At 51.7% G+C, this 26,772-nt stretch overlaps 1 protein-coding gene across 3 annotated transcripts in view; it reads left to right on the top strand.

Annotated features, from left to right (window-relative positions):
* The window catches only part of JADE2 (jade family PHD finger 2), a 76,529-nt gene extending 50,965 nt beyond the window's left edge, over window positions 1-25,564 (top strand). For 2 of the 3 annotated variants that reach the window (XM_062638096.1, XM_062638094.1), the window contains exons 7-12: window positions 3,617-3,784; window positions 4,297-4,413; window positions 10,192-10,653; window positions 14,585-14,702; window positions 19,271-19,399; window positions 20,988-25,564. In XM_062638096.1, coding sequence (XP_062494080.1) covers window positions 3,617-3,784; window positions 4,297-4,413; window positions 10,192-10,653; window positions 14,585-14,702; window positions 19,271-19,399; window positions 20,988-21,844 — 1,851 coding nt within the window. In that variant the 3' untranslated portion in view covers window positions 21,845-25,564. The remainder of the gene's footprint in view (window positions 1-3,616; window positions 3,785-4,296; window positions 4,414-10,191; window positions 10,654-14,584; window positions 14,703-19,270; window positions 19,400-20,987) is intronic. The other variant, XM_062638097.1, reaches the window with a different exon arrangement.
* Window positions 25,565-26,772: the final 1,208 nt, after the last annotated feature.

Here is a 26,772-nt window from a genome sequence, read left to right as displayed (position 1 = left end):
CTGCTGGGCTGGGAAGGATGTGGGTCTGCAGCCCCCCAGTCACCCTGCTCTCAAGGAGGGATGGGCATGCACAGACCTCCGACGTCCTCCTCTCCCGCAGCATAACACAGGGGTAGCAGGACCTGCCAGCTCCACGAGCACTGGTTCTCGTTGCAATAGGAGGGTAGGGTTTCATTTGATTGTGCTGCCTGCAGGGAAATAGCTTTATTTTTAGAACTGAATGCAAATGCTTCGTGCCCTTCCTGGGGGGGAGCCTGCGCTGGGGGAAACCTTGACAAGGAGAAAGCAGCCGTGTGAGGGTCTCCATGGGTCCGGGGAGGTTTTGCTGCTTGTGCTTTGAGGGGAAGCACTGTGTGGTGCTGGGATGGCAGCAACAGCTCCTGGGCTTCACCCTCTGCATGAAAGGGTTTTTGTTGCTCTGAAGAGAGCCGTTTTGCTCATCTTTTGGGCAGCGTTTCCATCAGCGCTTCCTGGAGGTGGGAGAGCACTGGAGATATCTATAGTTGCGGGAGGTGGGTGTTTTGAATGGTTTCCATCAGTGAATCAGATTCCACAAAATGCCAGCATGAATTCAGGCTTGGGGTTGAGTGATGTTGGGTTGGGGCTGGGTTTTTAACAAGCCCAGGTTGCAGTGTCAGGCTGTGAGCTGACCGCTGCGGGTGGGCAGAGGCTCAGGGGAGGTGGTCAGCGTGCGCAGGGTGTCATGGGGACATATGGACCCTGGCTGTCAGAAGGGGATGCAGCAGGCTGGATTTCGAGGCTGCTGAAGGAAAAGGGGGATTTTCCATTGTTTTCAGGGAGCAGAGTCCAGCCCTAAGCCTCATGCCAGCCCATAAGCTGCCTGTGATTCGATCCCTGCCCCAATTTGCACCCTGGGCCACAAAGTCCAGAGCCACAGCATGGGATGTTACATGGCATCACATTTCTCACCTAACCTACCCCGTGCCTCTGTCAGCCCCACATCCCAAACCTGCTGGGGATGATGCTTTCCCAGCTGAGAAGGGGAGCTGGGGGTCCCATCAGAAGCAGCCAGAGCCATGGTTCATCCTCCTGCATCCCATGGGGAAGGGGCAGAGGCAGGGTTGCACTCAGACACACGTTGGTAGGTGCTGGTGCCGGAAGGTATGGTTGTAAACATCTCATCTGCATGAGGCAAGCCACGAGGCTTGCTATTAATTAATTCTTGTGAAGCGTAGCTTCTAGTAAGCACACGCAGTCTTCATTCCCAGATCTTCAGTGAGGAGGAATCTTCCCCCCTGCTGCTAAATCGTGGTTCATTGCTGTCACGGTGGCAACATCACACTTCGCTTTAGCATAGGAGTGAGCCATCTCCAGCTTCCAGCCGCCGTGCAGGGTCCTGTCATTACTGAGCTCCCCTTCGCTGGTGTGAGGACGTGGCGAAGCCCTCCCTCTGTTGCATGCACCACACTAAGCTTCCCTGTGGCTCAGCATCCTCCCCGGTTTTTAGCATCCCTCTCTCAGTGATGTTGCACCCGTGACAGGCACAGCAATAAAAATAGCTGCTCTGCTCCTACTCAGCATTGCTCTGGCTCCGTATTCCCATAGCACCTTCTGGCTGGTGATGGACTGGGAGAGCGTGTTTAGCTGATAACCCACCTCCTATCTAGAAGCACTCCTTGTCCAGGTCAGAGACACTGTAGTATTTGCTTCTCGGAGCAGAACTGCACCTTCAGCTGCTCTAAAACCTCCAGGAGTAAAGAACTGAGAGCCAAGACTCTGCTAGAGATGCACAAGTGGTCATAATTCCTGCTTTCCCCTGGATTTTGAGCTCAATCTGCCAGTTTATGCTCCTGACAGTACATACCAGGCTGCTTTTTGTTTGGTACTAAATCACATGGTTTATAGAGCTGTGTTACAGAAATGGTTTATCTCTCAGGTTTGGAGGTGCTGTGAAGCACACAGTTAGGTCTCTGTGAGCCATGTAGACATGCAACAACAATATTACCTGCCTTAATACCTTGTTATCCCAATAATCTTTTCATGAAGTGGCTTTTTCCCTTTGGAAATCACTGTCTTGAGTCGATTTGTGCTTCGGGGCAGCCAAAAGTCATAGGATCATAGAATCCCAGACTGGGTTGGGTTGGAAGAGACCTTAAAGCTCCTCCAGCTCCAACCCCTGCCATGGGCAGGGACCCCTTCCACTAGAGCAGCTTGCTCCAAGCCCCTGTGTCCAACCTGGCCTTGAACACTGCCAGGGATGGGGCAGCCACAGCTTCTCTGGGCACCCTGTGCCAGCACCTCAGCACCCTCACAGGGAAGAGCTTCTGCCTAAGAGCTCATCTCAGTCTCCCCTGGGGCAGGTTAAAGCCATTCCCCTTGGCCTGTCCCTGCCTCTCCTTGTGAAAAGTCCCTGTCCAGATTTCCTGTCATTATGAAGTCTGTTCTTGGCCAGCAAAGACTGAGGATGTGCTTTTCCCACGCTCATGCATCTCCATGTGCCCCCTCTGCCCCTGTCACTTGCAGTGGCCGTGACCTCCAGCAGGATGAAAAGCTGGTTTGGGGGGGGGGGGGGTAAACTTCAAGCAGCAGAGCTGGCAAATGCCTGGGCTCATTCCCAGCCAGCAGCACCGGGTCCTTACTGCCGCTTCCCTCCTGCAGGGATTCAGAGCAGACAGCTCTAGTATGAATTACATCTCCTCGCTTAAGATAGTGGCACAGCCCCGCGTTATGCCCGAGGCAGCTGTGTGCCACTCGCTGAAAGCCTGAGTGCAACTTGCCAGGACCTGCTGGTTACAAACTGCCTGGTTTGAGGAGTAGCTGTTTAATACTGTCATGAGTTACAGCCGGAGTGGAAAGTATTTTATCACCATCACTATGGGATAGGGCTTATCATTTGGCTCTTCCCCAAGAACGGAACAGAAGCATTTATGAACACTTTGGCTTCTCTGTGTCCTGCACTATCTCAGCAGGTCGGGGAGCTCCATGGGTGAGCCGAGTCCTTTAGTTCCCACTCTCTTGGCTGTAGACTTGTTCTTGTGTCATTTAGATTTATTGTCCTTGATGTTTATTATCCTCTATGGTTCCTCCTTTCTGATTCATATGTGTGACTATCGCTTTCCCCTTTTTACCTTTCTGTAGTTATTTTCACTTCCCCTCCAGGCTGTGTTGGGGCGTAACCAGTGTGGCCATCTTTCTCAATGATGAGGTTGTGGCTTTTCAACCCTCAGCTACCTCAGAGGTTTCTCCACATTGCATTTCTTACTCCTCTGAGTTGTTGTGGGTCTAATAGCCGCTAGAAACAGGCTTTGCCCACAGAGCAGAGCTGCTGGTGTCGGAGCAGCTGGGTTGCCCACCCCAGACCTAGAGCCAGGAGGATGCTTGGCACAATGCACAGCACGTTTTTACACTTAGCTTTTAGTTAAAACCCCAGACATACTGATCCAGCATGAGTATCCGTGTGAAAATAGGGAAGGTAGCAACGAAGGAAGAGCTTAACCTCGCTGTCAGTGACTGCGGAACTGCTTTACATTAGGATGCCCGGATGCGGTGGGAGTACGCCAGCGGTAGTGAAAAAGGGGGGAGCAAAGGAGGAGGTGTGGGATGATGCTTTACCTGCTCTTAGATGCCCTAACCCTCCTGCCTCGTGTCTGCACAGGCGTGCTACGGCATCCTGAAGGTGCCCATCGGGAGCTGGCTGTGCCGGACCTGCGCCCTTGGGGTTCAGCCAAAGTGTCTACTGTGCCCGAAGAGGGGGGGAGCGCTGAAGCCCACCCGGAGCGGGACGAAATGGGTCCACGTTAGCTGTGCCTTATGGATACCTGAAGTAAGATGTTTCCTAACCTCCTCTTGATGGGCGGGCGGGCGGGCATGGACCTGGTTTCAAGTCTCAGCCCAGGATATCCATTAATGGTGTAAATAGCAAGTCCAGTTTGGGTGACGGCTGTGATACTGGTGGGTCGCCAGGCTGTGTGTTTGATTAGCAGCCATGGGGCAGCCTATTAAGGGAGGACACAGAGGTGGGGTGCAAGGGCAGAGAGGTGGGGGGCATTCACAAGACCTCCAGGTAAGGTAAAGCTCATTCCATGTGCCCATCTGAGATACACAGCAACAGCCGGGTGAGGAGTTAGTTCAGAGGAAAGACATAGATCTTTCCTTCCATTTCACCCAAATTGGTTTCTGGGTTTGGGGGTTTGGTTTTATTTTCCAGCTTACAAGTGACCCTGAAAAATAACAAACAGGAAATGGATCCCTCATTCACACTACTACAGATACCCTCTTGTGGGAGATTTGGGGTGGAAGCCAGGATTTACAACTTGTCTTCTGTTTCGTGGCCAGGTTAGCATTGGATGTCCTGAAAAAATGGAACCCATTACGAAGATCTCTCATATCCCAGCAAGCAGATGGGCTTTGTCCTGCAGCCTTTGCAAGGAGTGCACTGGGACTTGTATTCAGGTATGTAACCTGGCACCAGAGAAACTCAGACCTCTGGGGTTGTGCCTCTAGTTGCCACTGGAGATTCTCGACGTGCTGGAGGACGTGATCTGGCTGAGGCTTATTCCTGCTCGGAGTAAACCTAATGACAGGGAGCAGGAGCGCCCATCAGATATCATGAGGTGTTTGCAATCATTTAATGTATTGGGTGCTAGGAATCTAGATTAACTTTCTTTGCATAACACAGTGATGTTGCTGTAGTGACACTAATTACCAGGGCTGCAAATGACCTTGGTTTGAAACCAGGAGCCTCCAGCAGAAAGGCTTGGCAGAGCTGCCGGGAAAGTGGGATGCTCGTGGGATACAGAGCCCAAGTACTTCACAAACCAGTGGGAAGCCTTTCTGTTGGGGGGATATCAGGGAGCCCCAGGATTAGGTAGTCCCCACCAGCCTGCTGGCTTGGAAAATGCAGTATTTGCCATGTATTAATCATAGAATCATAGGATCATAGAATAGTTCAGGTTGGGAAGGACCTTGAGATCATCAGTTTCCAAGCCCCCTGCCATGGGCAGGGACACCTCACACTAAAGTAGAGTATACATTCCCATGTATAAATAGAGTATTTACCATTGCATTCCCACATTTTCTCCTGTTTGCCACACCTAAGCAGACATCTGATTGCCTGCTCTCCCTGCAGCAGGAGGGTAAGTTCTCTTTTCAGACAGAAAGCAGGATGCTCTGGGTTTTCCTATTACAAAAGTGGGACAGAGCTTCCTTGGCCGTGAGCTCTCTTCTTGGAGAGCAAAGAAGAGAAGCTCCCATCCAAAATGCAGCACTCTGGGTGTGAGAGCATCTGGGAATCCTTGCTGTGATTCTCCCTGCTTCCCCCTGCTTGGCCGGTGCAATATCCCAATGGTCCCAGGGAATGGGCGTGGGGATCTGCTGTTCTACAGTGCCTGTGCCTGTTGCTTTCACTGGTAAAGCAGGCATTGAAGCAGTCTTGGGGTGCAGGAGAGGACAGAATAACCATTAAGCTCTGAGAAACTGGGAGAAGGTTTGGGATGTGGACCAGTCCAAACTGATCAGCTCCAGTACAGCAACGGGAGCTGTTGCCAGTTCACAGCACTGGCTATGGGAGATGAGGAGCAGCTGGCTGGTTGCAGAAGGGGTGATAGGAATAGGAGGTCTGCAGGCTCTGTTGCGTTCATGTCGCTGCTCTGGGTTTAATACTTTAAAGGGAGCTATTTAAATGCAATCCCCTTAGCTTGAAATGAAATCTCACAATACTTCTTTAAATCTCTGGCGTTGACTCACATCTTTTTTGATGGCTCCGGGTGGATCTGCTTATTCACCCTGCCAGATGGAGAGACTGTGTCATAACAGCAACTGCTTTCAAAGAACGGAAGGGCAGGGAAGGAGGCAAACAGGCTTGGCAGCATCAAAAAGAACTCAGCTTCTCTGAGGCTTCATCCTCTTAGTGCCGGCATGGCATGGGAGCTGTGAGATCCCAGGGACTGAATGGATTTGCATTAAAGGTCACCTGAGATGGAACAGAAGCTTTATTGTCTCATGAGCCGGCAGCTCATGGTTTATAAGGCTTCATGAGATTGCCACCACAGTGCTTGCCGAGGCCACCCTTGCATGCTCGGGGTGCTTTTGCTTCAAGGAAAAGGGGGAGAAGGGGGGAAAAAAGGCAGCAGAGCCTTTATTTAAAGATTGATGGGGTAAATCAACAAGTTCCCGCACAGGTAAATAAGCACACTCTGTACTCATCAGCGGTACAGAGCTCTGTTTTGCAAGCTTCTGTTTATGGAGCGTGTTTTTGATCAGTGCCTGTTTATACAGGTGTAATCCAACCACCTTTGTCAGCGTTTTGGGTTCAGGACCCAGCTCTGACAGGAGGAGGTTGTTCTCTGTTCCAGCACTGAGCTTTTCTTGATTCAGGAATCAGGTGCTGCAGGTGGGGCAGGTTTGGGGACGGAAGGCAGTTGTTTCCAGGAGGGGGTTTTCCAAGTGGCTGGTTGGAAATGGGCTTTGTCGGACCGGGAGGTGAAATCTGGCAGGCAGGCTGGAGGGGTGGAAGAGCATCATCCCAACGGAGCATGGGGATGCTCAGGGGCAGCAAGGAAACACCCACCTGGACCACATGGGCAGAGACAAACATGAGATGTTTTTGCATGGGGACCTCTGAGCATCGAGGTGTTTTTCCTCATCCAAATCTGACCATCAAAAGGGTCAAATCCCAAGGGGAGGGATTCCCACTGCCTGACCTTCCTGCTTCCTCATAATGACTTCCCTTGCTTTCTGGTACAGAGCTTTGAACCCGGTGTAACTTGTCATATCCATAGTTGAGCCAGAGCTCCTGGACACTGGGCAGGGATGCAGCCCTGGCGTCACCCTATCCCCGGCTCCTGTTAAAGGGAAATCATGACTTCATGGTGGTTCTTGTGGTCAGACACCAGGACATGCCAAGGAGAGCTCGGTATCCAGCAGGAATTTTCTCATTTGCATTGCTGAGATGGAAAAGAAAGTGCCAGGAGTCCTGACCACGCTTCCTTGGGACCCAGCTCCCTCCTCACCAAATCCCTGTCAGAACAACTGGAAGTGCTCACCGAGGCCTTTCAACACAGCACAAAATGCCAGGTCCCTGTTAGCTGCTGGCAGGCTTCTCCAAAGGGCACAGTCTTTTCCCGTCACCATCTTCCAGCTTTCTTTTTGTTGTTGCTTTTTGGAGGAAAAAGCCCTCAAAAGTATCCTCCACCATCCAGTCGTTCCTTATTGCTCCTCTTCCCACTGCTCCCCTTTGAGCTGCTTGTGCCGCTGGTCCCCATCCACTGGGATAACTGGTGCAGTGGTTCCCGGATGCTGAGAATTGCCTGTTTGGGCTGAGAAACGCTACCAGACCATCTGTGGTCACTGAGCATCACATGGTGGTGTTGGTAAGGATGCAGGAGTGTCCTGGCTGATGGCTTGGCTGCAGTTCAGCACCGGTAATTCATTTTCCCTTCCTGAGTGCCCCTTGCAGGTCTGTTGGAGGAGCTGCTTCCTTCCCCTCCGGCCCCAAACTGCACCAGAGCACCTCTGTAAGCTGGAAAACTGTTTGAGCTCCCTTAGCGCATAAAACCATCCCTCTGTTTCTTCCCAGTCAGTGGTTTGAGGACTCATTATCAGCCCACAGTAATCTCTGGTGCAGTTTTCATCCTCTCTGTCTCGGAACTGTGTTTGGGAATGGATTTGTCTGGATGAGCAAAGTGAGCTGAGGTCCTTGAGTGAAAGGTCCTGTGAGATAATCATCAATAACGACGCAGACTTAGGGGCTGGGCCAGTCTTTTGAGCCTGGTTTATTCTGCATGGCAGATCCCTTCTCCCACGATGAGCTGCTTCATTCCAGCGCTGTTCTGGGGTGGATCAGTGTGGGTTTATTGTCAGTGTATGGAAGGTCCTTGGGTAGCTGTGGCTGAGCAGGTACCTTGCTCTGTTGCCCTGTCAGCTGGGCTGCCTGATGATTTTCTGTTTGCATTTTGGGCACAGTTTCTGGCGAGTGCTGCTTGCCATCTGTCAGAGGAGAGATCCGGCACGGGTGACATTCCATGTGCTTTGTTCCTAAGGTGGAGTGATGGTCTTTCCTGTTAGCAGGACATTGTCCTGGCAGAAGCCACAGCCCTGTTAATGCTGTTATTAGCTCTGGTGGCAAAAACATCCTTGCAGCTTTCCTTCACTCACGTGGTTCACTGTGGTGGTGAGTTCTGTGCCCACTCTCTCCACTCTAGATATTTATGTGCATAGCAGCACAAAAGGATGCTGTAGCTTGAAGCACCCCCAGCTGTTAATGCCAAAATGGCCAGGATGAAGTATATCAGGAGTACATCGGGAGTGAATCAGGAGCTCCATGGTAGTGCCATGCTACATCTTGGCTGCCAGAGAAGAAAGCTCAATTATGGGACCTTCCAGCTGGCAAAGTGTCCTGAAAGTGTTGTTAAAGTGAAGAAGGGTGAATCTCAAGTCTCATTGCATCTCCTTGTGCCAGTGGCTGCAGAAGTGCATGCCAGAGCTGTAAAAGCCAGTGTGTGACACACTGACTGCACCGAAGAAATCTGGAAGCTTCAAGTCAGGCTGAGCTCCCTCTGTCCCTCCTTCATAACCAAAACTAAATACTTGAGGATGGAGCTGGTGCTTCAGCCACATGGGAGGCTGCAACAGGGCTTGTCCCATGGGTCCTGTGATGCCAGGCTCCACGCAGTTGCCGGCAGCATAGAACCATGGAATGGTTTGTGTTGGAAGGGACCTTAAAGCGCATCCAGTTCCAACAGGGCAAGCAGGGATTAGGAGTTCATAGCCTGATTGCATTTGATGCCTGCAGGAGTTAGTGCCCAGCATCACTGCCTGGAGCCATGCTGGTACAGTTCAGGGCTCGGCCATGGGAAGGCTGCATCCAGCTCTTCCCACTGGAGGCTTTGGAGCAGGGCTTGGAGAGCCCTGGAAGTGGAGGGCTTGGACAGCACTTGCTTATGCTTTTCTTGGCCCTGGTATCCAGGCAAGTCTCTGCTTCCATAAGCACCAGCAGCTTCATTAACAAAGTCAAGGGAAAACATCTAAAAGCAGCAGTGTCAGAAGTTCACACGCTGGGTGATGGAGCAGGCATTCAGGGCCGATGGGATGAGGATAAAGAGCCGTACAGCTTCTGCTCCTCAGCTCCTAACAGAGCATACGCTTCCTTTCCCTCTGTCTGAGAACTGAAGTGCAGCAGAGCCCCAGTTAAACTGAATGGTTTGTGGTCAACATCCAGGAAATTTCATGTGCCTCCGCCTGGTCCTTCAGGCCACAGCTGCATCTTCATCCCCCACAAGAATAATTCTTCTATAAACACTGAAATACGGTGCCTACAGTAATAGCCCACTTAAAATGTCTCATTATTGCAGTTAAACTGGTCATTAGCAGCTGGAATAGACTCATTTCTTATGGGTTATGGTAGAAATAATTACCTGATACTCAGAGCCATTAAAAACCAGTTAATGAGTAGAGGGGGAGAAGGTGCTGACATGGACACAGGCACAGCGCTGGCTTGGGCGGGGGGGCTCTCTGTAGGAAACCAGGCTGAGGTTTGTTGCCTGTGGGATCCAAAGTAATATAAACTGTGGGGAACTGTTATAATGTCAGTGTGATATAAGTTTGACAGCAGTCCAGCCACTGTGCCCGTTCGGAAAGGTTCATTTCGTGATGTTCTGCTCTGTAGATGTTGAGTTGCCCTTTGTTTTCCCCTCCCCTTTTTTAATGGAGCTAATTAGAGGCTGTGTAATTTCCAGAGGAGAGCAGCATCGTGCTCCGGGAGTGTTGGCTGCCTCTGAGATCCCATGTTCACTCATAAACACTGACGTGTTCTGTATGCTTTCAATAAAAACAGCATATTTGCTTTAGATGTGGTAACTGGAGTAGTTTAAGGGTGAAATCCAGATTCCATCAGGAGAAATCCATTGACAGCCTGCGAGCATCGCGCTGTCGTCTTCGGCTGTTGACATGTCTTGTTGGAAGAACCATTGGAAGCTCCTGCTTATTGTAGGTGAAGGGCGAGCAGAGCCCAGCAGAGAGAAGGATTAAAGCAGGTGAGGTGGGAAGGTGCCTGCTGATACCTAGTGTTTCTTCTGCTTGGGTGTCTGGCTCATAGGTGTCTAAGACTTGGGCCATAAGGAGTACCGGTTGTGGAGCATCCATCGCTTCCCAGTGGGGGCTGTCAGTCAGATGGGTTTGTGGGAAGCAGTAGGTGCTTTGTCCTGGCCATAAGCCCTGTCCTTGTCCCCGCAGTGCTCCATGCCCGCCTGCGTCACCGCGTTCCACGTCACCTGCGCCTTCGACCACAACCTCGACATGCGGACGATCCTAGCAGACAACGACGAAGTGAAGTTCAAGTCCTTCTGCCTTGAGCACAGCACCGGTGCCACGAAGCTGCCTGAGGAGGCACGGACAGAGCCTGACCAAGCCCAGCTGGACTTGGAGAAGGTCACGCTGCGGAAGCAGAAGCTCCAGCAGCTGGAGGAGGACTTCTATGAACTCGTGAAGCCTTCGGAGGTGGCGGAGAACCTGGACTTGAGCGAGTCGCTGGTGGATTTTGTCTACCAGTACTGGAAGCTGAAGAGGAAAGCAAACTCCAACAAACCGCTGCTGACACCAAAAACAGATGAAGTGGACAACTTGGCCCAGCAAGAACAGGACGTTCTCTACCGACGCCTAAAGCTCTTCATGCACCTCAGGCAAGACCTGGAGAGGGTGAGTACAGCTTTTCCTTTGGTGGTGTGCCCATACGCTCCATCAGGGCTGCTTTAATGTGTGCTGGCATTTATAGTCCATAGTAAAGTGGAACTTGACTCAGTTCAACTCCCAAAACAGTCGGGTCCCTCCATCTAGAGCATTATCAAGAAGAATAACAGTGCTCAGCGTGTGCATCATCACTGCCAAAACACTGACACTGATGAAGGAAGTTAGTGGCAGCCTCAGCTGGGGGTTCAAAAGAACAAATGTTTATGGGGAGAGGTGCCTCGGTGGGGTCAGGTGGATGGGAGGCAGATGATGCTGCAGCTTCTATCCACTCTATCTTCACAGTCTCAAACCACAAAGCTACCCAGTGCCTGCCCCTCAGATGCTCTCCAGCAGCAAGGCACAGGAACACCTCATTATGCTCCTACATTGAACATCAAAGAGAGGGGAATGGCAGGAGGGAGCAGTGGGGCCAGCTGGACAGGGCATTCCCTACCCTGCTGCAGCCGAAAGTGGGTCAGGTCCTCAAGGAGCTGCTGGTGGAGGCAGAGCTGTGCCGGAGGATGCAGACGGAGGATGCAGGCACCTGCAGCTCCCTGTGGAGCAGGGCATCCTTGCGCAGGGGAGGGAGCAGCCACTGCCACAGCAGCTTTTGGGGTGAGAGCAAGCATCCATGGAGGAGCAGTGCCAGGGCAGTGCTGGACCTCCCCTGGCTGTGCTGGCTGCTGCAGCATCACTGTCTGCCTGTGGATTGGGCTGTCATGGCTGCGTGGATGGAAGGAGCAGGGATGGGGCAGAGCAGGCTGGAGAGGAGGAGGAGCAGTGGAAGCGAGAAGCAACAAGGGGAAGAAGCACAGCACAGCACCCAGTGTCAGACAGCAAAGAGTGGCCAGGGGAGGGGATGGATGCACTGGTGCTGCTGCTGGGCAGGGGGAAATGGGCATAGCACAGGGCAGCAGTGAGACAGGGAAAGGCAGGACAGGGCTGCGAGCCTGGCATGCAGGGGCCAAGCTCCTTCTTCTCCTCTGCTTAAGACCTGAGCCCTGCCCGGTCCCCCCTTCTCCTGCTCCTGCCAGAGGGGTGAATCCTTGGCCCCTGCGTGATTGCTCACTATGCAGACAGCATGGAAGGGCTCAGGGAGTCACTGGGAGCAGGCGAGGAGGGAGGAAAGCAGGAAAACAGCATTGCTTTGATGCAGTGGATGTGGTGCCCTGAGCAGGGGTGCTCAGGGTGCTGCAGGGGACGTGCTGCTCCCCGGGAGGCAAAGGTGATGGTGATGCTGTCCCTGGGGTGATGCTGCTGCTCTGCATCTCTGATCCCTCTCTCCAAGCTGCTGTGGGTCTGTGGCATAGTTTAACCCTTAGAGAAAAGGGTGGTGTGGGTCAGCACCATGTTTACATACAGGTGGGGGTTCAGCTCTGGACCAAACCATCCTGGTTCCTTGCTGCACCCACTTCCCGGGTGGGTCTCAGAGCCTGAGAGCCTTCTCCTGTGTAAAAGCAATTGGATTTCAAGCTATTGGTCTCTTTTCTGTGGCCCTTTTGGCCACTATCCCTGCATCCATCATTGACATCAGTCTGTGCCTCATTTGCTCCTGCCTTTACTGCATCATGTTCCCACCTCTGTGGTGGTCTGGGCTGGTGCCACTGTTAATGGGTCTCCAGCACCAAGCTGTAGGCAACAGGCTGCAGCTGCCAGATCCGGGGGTGACAAGTTTAACTCCCTTTCTTCCCTCATCTGCTTCTCTGTAGTGTAAATCTAAACCAGGCTGCTCTGCCTCCTTCTGCTTCCACTTGCTCCCAGCTGCAGTGAACCACCGTGCATCACTGGATACAGTCTGCAGTGCATCGCTGCATCTCTCGTACAGCCCTTTGCTCTGGGAGCTGCCTAATTCAAACCCATGGCATGGCAGCTTCTCCTTGATGTTTTTTGGTGTCAAAGCCAAAGGCTTTGTGGGGTCATTCCCCTTCAGCGTTCAGCCTCTGCTTAGCAACTCCCTGCCAGGTTTCACTGCCTGGCCCTGGAAGAGCTGTTTGTTTGCTGTGCTTCCGAGACAGGGAACAATAAACACTGGCCAGATCAAAGTCCAGTGGGTGATACAGGTTTAAATCCAGTGCATCCCAGGTATCTGATCCTGCCTGTCAGCGCCGCTCACAGCCGCCCCTTTTCACTTACAAGTAGTGAGGCAAAGCATCAAATAGATGTTGTAGAAGGGCAGCCTGGAGGGGTGGCTTTGAGGAGGTGTCCGCAGGGCATCACATTCAATGTTAGTGTTCTCAGTAATTGATCTGTCAGGAACAGTTGTAATTCTGGGGCTGATAATGGTATCTGGATAAGGACTGGTGCTTTAATTCAGCTTTAACATAAAGCTGTAGTTTCCTGTCTCTCGTACCATCCAAGCTTGGCTTGGGGAAGCAGCACTGGGTGGTATTTAGCTGTGTAAGTGTGTGTAAATACCAGCAGTCTCTAAGCAGAGCACAAGTGATGTTTTCTTCCAGGAATATCAAATCATAGGGAAGAGATACCGCCAAACACTTGGAGATGCAGGTTGCCAGAGGCAGTTGTTTTTCTCATGAAGAAATTTGGGGTTGATGTTTTCTCCAATCCAGAACAAAAATACACAGCATTAGCTCACTGCTAGCTGATTCAACAGCAAAAGGAGCAGCTTTTTCTCCTGTATTCCTACGTGTTCCCAGATTGTCCTTAGGTAAGACTGGTGCCATCAGGGGGTCATCCTGGTGCCTTCACAGCCCTTGGTGGCAGACACTAGGGATGATGTCCTGGCTTGCTTTGTCACTGTGAGAGGCACAAAGGCTCCTCACCGTGTAGGAGCAGTTCCCTAATCCTGGAAATGCCCCAGCCTTCCTCTGCAGAGCAGGGATTGAGGATGAGGAGAGGGAGGACTCGGAGGCATCAGGGTCTCAGGTGCGAGTCTGGACATACCCACGCACATTGCTGCAGTGCCTCCAGTCGGGCCCCCTCCTCCTCACTTCATTACAGGCAGTTTTCTCTTTCAGAGCACCAGGAAGCTGAGTAAACGCTGTCAAATCCTGTTAGAGCTGCCACTGGCATTTTCTGTTTCGCAGCTGAAAGCCTGTTTCCTCCTAAAGCCTCGCTGCCCGGTGCAGCCATGGTGACAGAGCCCGGCTCTGCAGCCACCCTGATACAGGGCTGGCAAACCCCATGGCACTGAGATTCATCACCAGGCAGATGCCAGTGGGTACCACGCAGCATCTCTGTTGTCTCAGAAGGTGTTCATCAGCATCCCTGTGTGATGAGCAGGGTTTAACCACTCCCGTGCTGGCTCACATGAGCATTTATGTCTGGTGCTCTGCTGTTTGCAATGGGCACAGAAGGCAGCAGTGATTTGCAGGGGCAAGTGTGAGTAACCATAGAAAGGGGCTACATTTGGGGTAGGGGAGCTGCACCAGCTGCTGACCTGGGCCAGCATCACCTGCATATTTTGCGGTATTTCCTATGCTCTGTCCTAGCTGCAACAAGTACTGAATGTGAATTGTGAATGATCATAGGAGTGCAGACTGGTTTGTGTTGGAAGAGACCTCAAAGCTCCTCCTGCTCCAGCCCCTGCCACGGGCAGGGACCCCTTCCACTAGAGCAGCTTGCTCCAAGCCCCTGTGTCCAACCTGGCCTTGAGCACTGCCAGGGATGGGGCAGCCACAGCTTCTCTGGGCACCCTGTGCCAGCGCCTCAGCACCCTCACAGGGAAGAGCTTCTGCCTAAGAGCTCATCTCAGTCTTCCCTCGGGCAGCTTAAAGCCATTCCCCTTGGCCTGTGAGGTGAAAAGGACCGGATCCCAGAGCGTATGGATTTCCCAGGGCAGCAGAAGCAGCAACACAGTTTGAGGGGACCCAAACTTTCCCCTCAGTTTGGGTCCCAAATCAGACACTGCCTAAACCTGACACTGTTTCTTGTGCTTCCGTAGGTTAGAAATCTGTGTTACATGGTGACGAGACGGGAGAAAATGAAGCACACCATTTGTAAGCTGCAGGAGCAGATCTTCCATCTCCAGATGAAGCTTATTGAGAAAGATCTTTACCCAGGTCAGTACCGCTTGCCAGAGCTTGTTCTCACACACTCTGTCCCTGCTGTCCTCTGAAGCCAGACGGGTGCCTAAGTCTCAGACCCCTCCCCAAGGGAACCAGAGCTCCCTCTGCCCTGTTACTTAAGGTTGGTTTGCGTGTTGAGTCTTTACCCATCTCCAGTTTTGTTCAGAAGCACCCAATAAAGCCGTACCCCGGGTGACCGGAGTGATTTCACAGATGCCTCTTGATCCTCCTCTCCCCAGGAGTCTACCAGAAAGCCCAAGTGTTTGGCTAGGCAGTGATGCTAAGGCAGTGTTTGGGGGCTTTATGGAGATGGAGCTGTCTGGCAGGAGACAGCAAATCCTGCCCGCAGGGCTGCTGATGCTGGGGCTGGTTCACAGCAGCTGGCTCCCTGGCACGGGTCAGCAGCCCTTGCTTTGGACTCATTGCAGATGCCTTTGGCTCTGTCAGGAATCAGAGGTTAAGCTCTCAGTGGGATGTCTTTTGCTCTGAGAGACCAGCTCCGTTAGCACTGCTTGACTGCAGTCCTCTCCTCCAGATACCTGTTGGTGGAGAACATCATGCTGCCGCATGCAAAGCCTCTGGCAACTCACTGTTAAGGAACTGAAATAAAGATGGTTTCCTTCTGTCCTACTTTCTTGCCTTTCACACAAGCATTCCCGGAGCCCGCAGCTCCTGCTGTGGTGGCAGAGCAGAGCAGACCCTGTGGCTGCAGAGCAGTTTTTCCAGCAGCAGCATCTGGCGCTTTGGCAGGCGCTTCCAGCAGTTGTTGTGTTTGTGGCTTTGGAGCCGCGTTTGAAGCCATCACATGGTTGGGGTTTCTTCAGGAACTGTCTGGGCTGAGCTTTCCTTGACAAAAGTTCCCTTTGACGGCAGTTTTGGAGCCCGAGGAGGGTGTGCGTTGAGGTGGTTGTGACTCGGAGCCTGGGCGAATTCCTCTGGAAGGCCAGAGCCAGGCGGGGATGGCCGGGACCCCAGGGTGTGCTCCAGGGAGATGTGGCTCCTGCACACCTCAGGCCCTGTGACACAGATCAGTACCACTGTGTGTTGATGCTCCATACGTCCTCACGGAACCAGTGACTGAGGTCACCAGGCTGGACAGACACAGAATGGTGTTCCCAGCTGTTCCCGCCGCTTGGAGACCCCACATCCCAAGAGCCATTCTCTGGCACACGGGAATGTGCTGGATGGTGCTCCCCACAGGGATGCTGCTGGTGAGGAGGGAGGTCCAGCTCAGGAGTAACGGGTGGATAAAAGACAAGAGCAACAGTCTCAGCTCCTGCAGGCAGATTCCATGCACTGTTCCCGTTGGGCTCTGCAGGTTTGATGGGGGATCACAGGGACTTTGTGATGTTCTTCAGTTCATCTGGGCGAACCTGGATTAGCATCTGCAGCCCTCAGAAGGTGACAGGCACAGGGTGCTTTGCCAGGAAGGCTTTTTGAACTCGGCTCCCTCACAAACCAGGTGTTGGATGGCTGGAAATGCCCTTGGGGAATCCAACCTCTGGTCATGCCCGACCCAGTCTCTAGCGCAGTGATGGGGTGGCAGCTCCTCCTGAGGAGGGCTGCGATGGGGTGCAGATGCCAGCCAGGGAGGGGAGCTGTGCTGGGCTCTGCTGCTCGTGTTCTGGGGCTGTCTGCACCATTGCCCTTCCTGCAAATGGCATGCGTGTACTCTGGGGAAAGCACAACTGCCTTTACCATGATGCTTGCTCTGCCTAAAGGTGAGTGATCAGAGGCAAGCCCACAGCGCGAGGGTGGCTCAAGAGGTGATTGGGGTGCAGGCTGTGGCATTCACGTTTTGATGCAGATGCTCTCCTCTCCTGCACCAAATGGATGGTGTTTGCCAGTTTGTTTTCTGCTTTGAACCAACTGAGCTGAGCTGCTCCTGGGATGGGCCTGAGCCATCCCTGTGCCTGAGCAGGGATTGCTGCCTCTGGGACCTCGCTCCTGCAAGTAACTGATGCCAGGGATAGAGCCTGACCAGGGGAATTTGGTCCTGCGATCTTCAGGTGGTTTAAGCATCTGGGTCCTTCCATGCCAGGGGGATGTTAGGGACCCAAGTGCCTTTCAGCATCGGTGTGTAGGGTCTTCCAAGCTCAGGAAGCGTTCCCTCACCAGGGTGTAGCATCAGATCTTAAGCTGCAATCCCAGATGTGGGAAGTGAGGACGGCCTGGTGAGCTGTGACAGTCACAGTGCAGGCAGGGACACCTTACCTCCTCCCCAGTGCAATATGTGGTCCTCATATGCGTGCTCATCTCCAGCTCCGATGGAAGGAGCAAGCCCCGGGGCTGGTGGCATTGTGGCATGGAGGGGTGGTCAGTGAAACTGAGGTCAGAGAAGGGCTCAGCCTTCCTGTGGCAGCTACACAGCCCTGCCCATGCATGGCAGCACAGAGCAGAGCAGTGTTGTGTGCATTTTCTGCTTCAGCTCCTTCCTGTCTCATCCTCATCCCATCCTGAACGTACACCATTATAGACCCCAGTGCTACCAAGTGCTCCCAACACCCAAGGGTTTGCTAAGCCTCCTCCATGCCAATTGGCAATACTTGGAGCTAAAGATACTTGGCACCAGTGGGACCAAAGCTATGGATAATTCACTGCTGCATATTCATAGAATCACAGAGTCCCAGAGTGTTTGGGTTGGAAGGGGCCTTAAAGCTCTTCCAGCTCCAACCCCTGCCACGGGCAGGGACACCTTCCACTAGAGCAGCTTGCTCCAAGCCCCTGTGTCCAACCTGGCCTTGAGCACTGCCAGGGATGGAGCCTTCACAACTTCCTTGGTCATCCTGTCCCTGTGCCCTCACCACATTGCAAAGCACTGACTGGTGTGAAGGTGGGGGGACTGCTCCTGTAGCATCCCCTCCCAACAGCTCCCCACCAAGCTGCTCTGGGTACCTGGGGCTTCTTGCAGGCAGGAAGAAGGCACCATGGTTTTGCCTGGATGAGGCCCGTTTCTAACTGCTGTTACAGCACTCATCGACAGAAATCTGTTGGGCTTATTCCAGAGATGGTTTTGGCACAGAAGCAGTTTTGGAACGGCTCCCACCTAAAGCTCAAAGCTTGGAGGGGTTCATTTCCCCCACTGACAAGTGATCATTTGAGGAGGAGACTTCTAATAAAATCAGTGTAAGATGAACCCACCCCTCTGCCTTGTATTTTTCTTGCATGGAACGGAAAGTCAACAGTGTCTGGCTTTGAGACACGGCTGCTATTTTGACAGGTTCCTCTTCAAAAGCTGCTGCTCGGGTTTCTCTTTAGCCCCATTGTGCTGCCTGAACCGAGCCAGAGTTCTGGTCTGGAAGCCAAGTGGAAAATGTGTCTGCCCTTCTCCAGTTATTTGGCAGGAAGGCAGCGAACACCAGCTTAGCTTTTGCCTTCCTTGCTCTCAGTGGGTGCTCTGGTCAGGAGGGGGGGTCCTGGCTTGGCAAGCCCGGGGCTATAAATCCTGTTAATCCACACTCAGGCAGGTGTAGTGTGAACTCCCTCCCCTGCTCACCCCGTGTATTTCCATCACAGCAGCAAGGGGAGAGGAGAGGTTATTCCCTCTGACCCATCCAGCCCATGGCCTCACTGCTGAAGCTGTCTGTAGGTGCCTAACGCATGAACCAGTTTGTTCCTTAACATCACTGCTCTGATAGCTGCTTGTGCAGGTTCAGCCACGGGCCAGCCTCAGTAACTGCATGTCTTCCATCAGCCACCCTCATCTTGGTTTTAGGGCAATATCCTTCCCCCTCTGAAAAGTGATAGAGGTTTTAGTGTGGACTTCTCTGGGAGAGTGACCTAATGGAGTGAGTAAAAGCTGTTGAAGTGTTTTGCTTGGCAATACAAGTTGTACTTTTATGGGGTATTTGTCCTGTTTACCCAAGAGGAATAAATCCAGTAGAAGTTCAAAGCCGTTTAGGAAATACTGATTTTTAGCTGAATGGCTACATAGCTAAGAGTCATATGGCTTTCCATAGGCAGTGCTGGCCACCTTCCTACTCTATTTGCTTGTGCTCAATATACTGCTTTGGTTTTACAACTTTGGGTTGTTTCCACCCACTATGAGTGTGAGCAGGTACTATAGCCAAAAGGTCAAATTAAATCAAGGTCTGCTTTAAAACACTGCTGGCACCGTTGCTGTCCAGCTGGCTTTGCAGCTGAATCCCTCCAGGAGATGCTGTTGTTGGTGATGGGTGGCACACAGCTGGGTTTGGGGGTCCTCATCCTCCTGGAAGGAGTCTGAGCAGCGTTTGGGGTTATGCAGATCCTCACCCCAAAGGTGTGCATCTTGGTGGTGCAGAGCTTCCAGTGAGTCCCTTGCCTTCAGTGGGATAGCCCTGTGGCCACACTAAGTTCATATCCAAGGCTCCAACCTTGTTTTTATATAACCTATAGGATTCAGATCTTCTTATTGCACATAGACCTTAGCCTACAGTTGCCCAGGAAGCGCTCCCTCTTTGGCTTGGAGGTCTGGTCCAGGTGCCCACTGCAGGGGTGTGCCCCAAGGGGAACTTGCTCACTGCAGCATCCCTGATGCCTCGTCTCACATGGAGTTTTCCTTTCTTTCTGCAAAATGCCAGAACAAACTGGGAAGAAGACAAAGGGTAAGAAAAGTGACCCGAGGAGGAAAGGAAGAGATGGTAGAAAAAATAGTCCTGAGAAGAAAGAGAAAAGGAAATCAGTCAACGAAACTGTATTGGGACAACTGGGTAAGTCTGATTTTAGGGACCCATGCTGCTGGAGGCTCCCTGTTTTGGGGAGCAGGGTTAAGAGTCCCAGCCCCTGATCCCTCCTGCATGTACATTGCTTAGTTACACCCGAGGCCATGGGAGCCTCTTCCATCTCTCCCTTTGTGGGCATCAGCCTGAATTATTGAGGTCCTGCGGGAGAGGCCTCATTGGAGACATGGTACTCAGCAGGGAAGGGGTGTAAAGTGTCCCCCCCAGCCCTAGGGCTTGTTGGATTGGGATGATGTTACAGACCCTGTGATGTGCTGCTGCTGAAGCATGATTTCGCTTTCCAGTGATAAAATCAGACTTACCCACCTGGCAGTAGGGCTGATCCCCTGCGTCTTCTGTGCTGTGCACCCATGGTGGGTACAGCTCATGGGCTGTGGATTTGCATGGCTTAAACTGTCCAGAACCCTGTGGTTGTGCTGGTTGTGCCAGCAGCATCCAGGAGGCAGGCACAAAGTGAATCTTGTCTCTTGAATTTGCTATGGGAGATAAGGAGATGCAGGCTGGCTCTGTGGATGCTTCACCCACCTCCGGCTCTTCCCCATCAGCCACAACCTGCTGTTGCTCAGCAACAGATGGGGCTTGGGGAGAAGTAAAAAACCAAAACAAAAAGGTCTTTTTTGATAAGATCCTTGACAACTACATATGGTTTTTTACACAGAATTGGGGTTTTGTGTGACTTCCTCTGTCTGCTGGCATGCAGGGCAGGATGCGATGGGTTCCCATGTGCTCAGCTTCCCATGGAGTTTCTATGGGAAGTCTGGGGGTCTGAACCACCCTGCCTTGCTCTGCTTTGCCCATTGCTCACCCCAACTGTTGCTTTCTGTTTGTCTCCAAGCTGTTGGGCTATAGGCAGGAGCCCCTTTGGTAACAGCTTTTGCGCTCATCTTGTCTCTGTGCTGTTCTCTGCTAAGGAAGCTTTGGCTTTGCTGGGGCAAATTCCATCAAATGATGGAGGGTGGGAAAAGCATCTCCAAGAAAAGCTGCACTGCTGCGAGCCTGGAAAACCAGGCATCCCTCCGCGAGTTCTCAGCCCTGCCTCCTGCCCTCCCTGCCTCTGCACACAGGTTTAGCACCGGCCCCACCACCCCACTGACTGCTTGGCTCCGGTGCTGCCGGGGGCTTTGGCAGCGTGTGGTGGCCCAGCTGCAGCATCTCCCTGGAGAGCCCATGGACCCTTGCTTGGGCACTGGTGGCAGTCACCAGGTTTTCAGGCTTACACAGGGGTGGCTTTTCTGGCACCTTTGCACAGGGATGTGTTTTCCACCCGTGCTAGGGTGTGCTGGGGCTTGGCATCTTCACTGCAGAAAGATGCTCAGTTTAGATCTGGGGAGGTTCATGGGGTGTTGGATGCGGGGAAGCACTCGGGTTGTTGTGCTGTAAACCCCGAATTCATCACTAGTGCTGGAGCGAGCCCTGTTCTGTGTCCTGATGTGGTGTGTTACAGTTGACCTCTTGGGTGTTTCTCCACTGTGGGGAGTTGCGGTGAAGCTGGTGATGTCGAAGGGCCGCGTGGCTGTTCCTGGCTCCTGAACCAACCTTCCACGTGTGTTTTTTCCAGGCTTATCAACCTCCTTCCCCATCGACGGGACCTTCTTCAACAGCTGGTTGGCGCAGTCGGTCCAGATCACTGCCGAGAACATGGCCATGAGCGAGTGGTCCCTCAACAACGCCCACCACGAGGACAGCACCCCCGGCCTCTCCGAGGAGCTCCTGCAGGACGAGGAGACCTTGCTGAGCTTCATGATGGACCATTCCCTGCGGTCCCCGTTCAAGCAGAGCGAGGCCGCAAAGAAAGTGAAAAGCAAAACGAGAACGAACACTAAGAAAAAGCTGCCCCGGAGCAGTCCCCCCGCTGTGGGCGGGAGCCACCCGGAGAGCTCGGAGCTATGGACTAACAGCACCGGTGACTTGTCGGATGATGCCACCAAGCCCTTCGCTCCGGATTCCAGACCGAGCAAGGTGGAGAAAGGGGCTGCGAAGCTTCCCACTGACCGCAAAGGGACGGGCGAGGTGAAAAAGGCGGCCAAGAAGGGCTCTATCCCGAAAGCCTGTGAGCCTCATCCCGGGGCGCGGGGCTGTGTGAGCAAGGAGGAGGAGGAGGAGGAGGAGGAGGAGCCGCCGCGCTGCGCTCCGCCGGAGCCCAGCCCCGCGCCCAAAGTGCCTGACTCCGTAGGTAGCCCCAAAACCGTCGTGCGGTTTAAATTACCAAAGGAGAGCCGAGGGCCGAGGCGGTCGCAGCCCCCCAAGGCCGACGGCGCCGGCGGAGCTCCCTTGCGTCGCTTCGACGCCGAGACGGACGGCTACTTCTCCGACGCCGAGATGAGCGACTCGGATGGGGAGCCCCGCAGGGCGCAGCGGGGCCAGCTGGATGCGGCCGGCGAGGACATCGTCAGGATGAGCATCCTGGCATCCTAACTCCTCCCCGGCACGCCTCGCGCGAGGCCTCACACCCAGTTCCAACTGCCATGTCCGATTCCTGCCTGGGATCATAGCAGGGGGGGGTTTTACTATGTGTATATAGTTGGAAATTCGGCACTGTTGTCTTTCTCTTCTCTGTACGCCTGAGATACAGCTTCAGCTTCACCGACATCGATGACCGTGACAGTGGTGGTCCCTCCCCGGCTCCCTGCCAGACCCCGCTTCCCAGGAATGCGAGCCGGCACCCAGCAGGACCGATGCTGAGGGTGCCAAGGGCGGAGGGTGCTGGTACCCGTGCTCTCTGCAGGGATGGCAGTGTAATTAATGGGCATTATTTAATGAGGGGCAGATTCCTGCCCGGGATGGTTGCCCCCGGAGCAGGGAGCGAGCAGAGGGTATGGTGGTGGCTAGCTGCGGGAGGGGATGTACCCACCTGGGTACGTGTATATGAGGAAGTAAATAAGTGATGCTAAAATAAATACTGACTAAAGCACAAAAGCTTGTTGGAGGGAAGCGCTTGGGGTGGAAGAGGGCAACGTTAGTTTCTGGTTTTAGGGAAAAACCCCTCGGTCGTGATTTTTCCCTTTTTCCATCTGGTCGGGATCCGTCCAGGAGCCAGGATGTGAAATTTCTCCTTACCCCTGCCCCATGGATCGACCCCCTTGAGGTCACTGTTAAAACAGACGTGATTGACTCGGGTGAATGGGTATGCTGAGAGCGACGGGAAATGGAATGTGGGGCAGGATGGAGGAGAAAAGCATCAACACCGTGGGGAGCTGGGGTTAACCTGGGAGGTTGAGCGAAGTTTTCCTGCCCGTGCTTCTCTCCAATGGCTGCCGTGGTCCCACTGACGTTTGAAACCCCCTTTGCACAATGAAACACTCGGCCCCGAGGCCGGGCAGGCCATCACCGAGGGGAAATGGAAACGCTTGCCTTCACCAGTTTGTTTTCCTACTAAACGCCACAATGGAAACGGTGAATTGATTCCTCCCCATCCCTTTCTTTGTTATTTAATTCCCTTAAATCCTGGGTACAAGCTGTTGACTCGTTGTGGGAGGGTGATTCACAGAAGCTGACATTATAAATAGTACAATAATTTAATGCATAAAACGTCCCCAATAAGCCTTAAATGTTGTTTAAAAGCCCATGGTTACCTACAAGTCAGGCGAATTTCCATGTTTGCACTTAATTGCACCATTACTTCGGTTTTGGCTTCAAAGGTCACAGTTAAAGTCATGCTACGTGTTTTATTGGAGTGACCCCAGTGTGAGCTCAGGGAACAAAGACAAAAGAAAAAACACACAAAAAAAAAAAAAAAACACAAAAAAAAAGGAATTCACTGAAACTTTTGTTGTTGTTGTTTTTTAAAAATAAGGTTTAAAAAAGAAAAAAAAAATAAAATAACAAGAATCCAGATAACCCAAAACCTGGGACACTTCCGCAACCGGTTCAACCCGTCACGAAACAAGCAACCCTGCAGTGGTCAGACCAATCCGTCAACCAGTTTTGTGGATGCCAAAGAATCTTTTTTGACAGTCAGACAGCACAGCCACAACCCGGAAACTTGTCACGATAGGAAATAATCACCAATTGGAAGTTCGATTTAGCAACAAAGGACTAAAGACACACTCATAACACACTGCTGCGGCGTTAGGTTCCAAGCTTGCTCCGAGGGATGCTGCTGCTCCGAGACCGCATCCTGCCGTTTTGGTTTCCAGTGCTTTTTGCTCATTTCACTGTGAGCTTTCTGTTTTGAAACTCTTGAGACTCCTTCACTTGACGTTTTAGGGTAGATCATCTGTTACCAGCCTTCCAAAGTCCTGATTAGTGATTAAATTGCAGCAGAGATAAGCGATGACAGCCTAGCTCATCCCAGGCATGGCAAAGCGGCTTGGGCTTCGGGTCGGATGCTTGCACCCAGCCCTGGCTAAGCCCAACACTAACCCGGCTGAGACTGACCATGCCTGGGGAGGAATCTTCCTCAGATGGGAAAAATGTGACACAAGTTATTAGTGGGGGGGGAAGAAAAGGGAAAAAAACCATCAGAAAATCAACAAAACGGGAACCACCTTTGTTATAAATTAGCATAATCCATTGAGGTTGGGAATGAAAATCTCATTAATTAAGGCTCACTATGTTCGGATAATGTTAAATACAGTAAATAGGACTTAGTTTATCTTATCAGGCTTGCTAGCTTTAGCTACAGTATCCTAGTATAAGAGTCATAACAATAATCAATATGCTGCCTTTTAATGAATCTTGCTTCCGTGTGCTTCACTCAATTATGGTTAAATCAGAGAAAGCAATCCACAAGTTTCACTGTACACAGCTCCATTCATCAGCTTCTGCACTACTTGTCTTCTCAGTACAGGAAAGCAAAGAGGGGGAGACTTTAAAGAACAACCAACCCAGCGCCACCAGCACCAGGCAATAAAACAGCTGGAAACACTCCCAAAATATCAGGCACTGTATTTTGCCATTGGGAGATGGTGTTTAGGTAGGGAAAGGTTAAGGGGGCTGGTGGGGCATGTCCAACCTGGGGAGAAGAACGGGGTAGAGGGGATAGAGAGGAGAAAAGGGGCTCTTGTGAGCCATGGGCTGGGGGGAGGACTGGACCGCTCTGGTGCATCCCCTGCCCAGAGCATCCTCGCCACCGCCTTGGAACAGGGTAACCTGGCGTTTCCAAGAGAAAATGCACAAGGAAAATATTTTTGATGTACTGTAAATGTATTTTGAAATGAATAGAAAGAAAAAAATAATTACTATAAAAGGGTTTATTTTAGTAGAGAAATATTGTCTTTTAAGATGTATAAACTACAGGAATTGACATTTGCACTGTAAGAGCACCCGTTTCCTTGGAGAAGCAGCAGCCGCTGAGATGAGGATGCAAAGAGCATCATGCCCTCATCATGGAGCACAGCCCCAACGTCAACCCCAGCCCCGATGGTGGTGGGAGTTCCCTGAGGACAGCTCCCATTCTGCACACCCATTTCCCTCCATTCCCATTTTTCAATTACTTTTAACTATTCTTTCTTGCTTTTGCACCTATTTCCCCGGGGCTGGGTGCCTGCTGTCCATGGAGCTCATCCCGAGGCGGGTGCAGGACGGAGCCGGGAGGCGAGAGCGGGATGCGGGACGATGCTGCTGCAGGGCAGGGCACGAGGTTTGGTTGTTCTTTAAGGAGCTCACCCCGCAGTTTGCACCATTCCACATACAAACAGACCGACTTCACATCAGTTACAGGAAACGATATGAATGTCGCAGGAGGAGAAACCCTTCTGTTTTCTTTGTTTCAAAGAACGTGATGTGCCATTTGTTAATACAAAAGAGAAATATTGAAAATATATTGAAAAGAGCAATTTTAAATTATTTTTGGCTTATGTTGCAATATTTATTTTCTTGTATTAGAAATTCCTTTGTAGAGAAAAAATGTATTTTTCATTAATGCAAAAACCTATTTCTCCTTTTTGTACATTTTCCATGTTAGTTAATCCTTAAAGCAATATAATGTTCTCAAACTCGTTCTGTGTGAGACTGTATTATGCATGCTATTTGTGTTGCCTTGGAATAGCTCTGTCTGCCATTATTTTCATCCTGTTTAGATACAGTGTATGCTTTAATACACATTGGGACCATGGCCCATTGCTTATGAAAGAATCCCTTTGCATTCCTCAATGTGTTGGCAAATGCAGTCAATAAAGCAGTGTTTTCTGTGTACCTCCGTGTCGGTGTAGTGAGCAGATTTACCTGGGGACCAGCGGGCTGACCAGAGCATCCCAGGGGATGCAGCTCTGTGCGTGGGAATGCATCTCAATCTGAGATGGGTCTTCCTAGGGGCATGGGGAAGAAGAGAAGGAAATACATCTTTAAACTACCACAGTCTTGTATTCGGCTCTTAAATGAAAAGGAAAAGGATCAGTTTATTGCAAACTAAGGATTTGATTACTGGGTTGTGTTATTGCTCGCAGTGATGATGACCACCCCAGTGATGAACTCCTGGCTGGTCCAGAGCATCCCTGCTTCTGGCGCCTATATTTGAGGTATTAGAGGTGGCTGGGATGGTCTGGCTGGCCGTGTCATGGGAAAGGGTATGGGAAACAGAACCCAAATGCGTGGAAGTAAAGGAAGAGAAAAGAATGTTTGGGGCAGCTAATAGGAGGATGTTGCCTCTGGACCTCTTTTCCCAGAGAGCCCATTTCACAAGAGTCACAATAACAGATGACAATGAAACCATCATCAGGTGAGAGCCATCAGCCATGAGGATCACTGCTGTTTGTCCAGGCACCAGGGCTCCACATTGTCCTTCTCCTAAAGCCCAACCTGGGACATACTTTCCCAATAAAGTTAGAAATATATATATATATATATATGTATGTATATATAAGCACTTACAGCACACAGGGCTTCCCTATGTTGCTTGCTTGGGGTTTGCCTGTAGTACCCTCATCACAGATAGCGCTGAGTGCCTTGATCTGGAGTGAGCAGGTGAAGAATCATTTCAGTTTAATGGCAAAATAAATGCTAGGCTCTCACCTGCCTGTTCTGCATAAGGATTGCAAGTGCCACCATAAATACTAATGGGGCCAATCTGCCCCAGTGTCAGTAAATCATCGGCGACGGATGTGAAAGTGAATTCATTTCCCTTCAACTTACCCTCACAGAACTGCAGCAAGGCCTGGGTTTATTGTGTTTGATTAAGTGCTGGTGGTGTAACATAATTTCCCCTACCCATTAAAAACGCCGGTGCTTGCACTTCGCCATAAACGCCTTTAATGTGATGGGAGTATTTAATATTTACTCTTCCGAAGTTAATACATTTAGGGGAGACATTTTGTGTGCTAAAAATAGCTCCTGGGTCTTGGATTTCCATGTAGGGCTGTGAAATGATGTGTCTGCTGTGATTGCAACAGATGAGCAGGGAAAAG

Source organism: Pezoporus occidentalis, unplaced genomic scaffold, assembly GCF_034315485.1.
Source record: "Pezoporus occidentalis ecotype Australia unplaced genomic scaffold, CSIRO_AGI_Poc_V1 ctg55, whole genome shotgun sequence".
NCBI lineage: Eukaryota > Metazoa > Chordata > Aves > Psittaciformes > Psittacidae > Pezoporus > Pezoporus occidentalis.
This window is presented reverse-complemented; position numbering and strand designations above follow the sequence as displayed.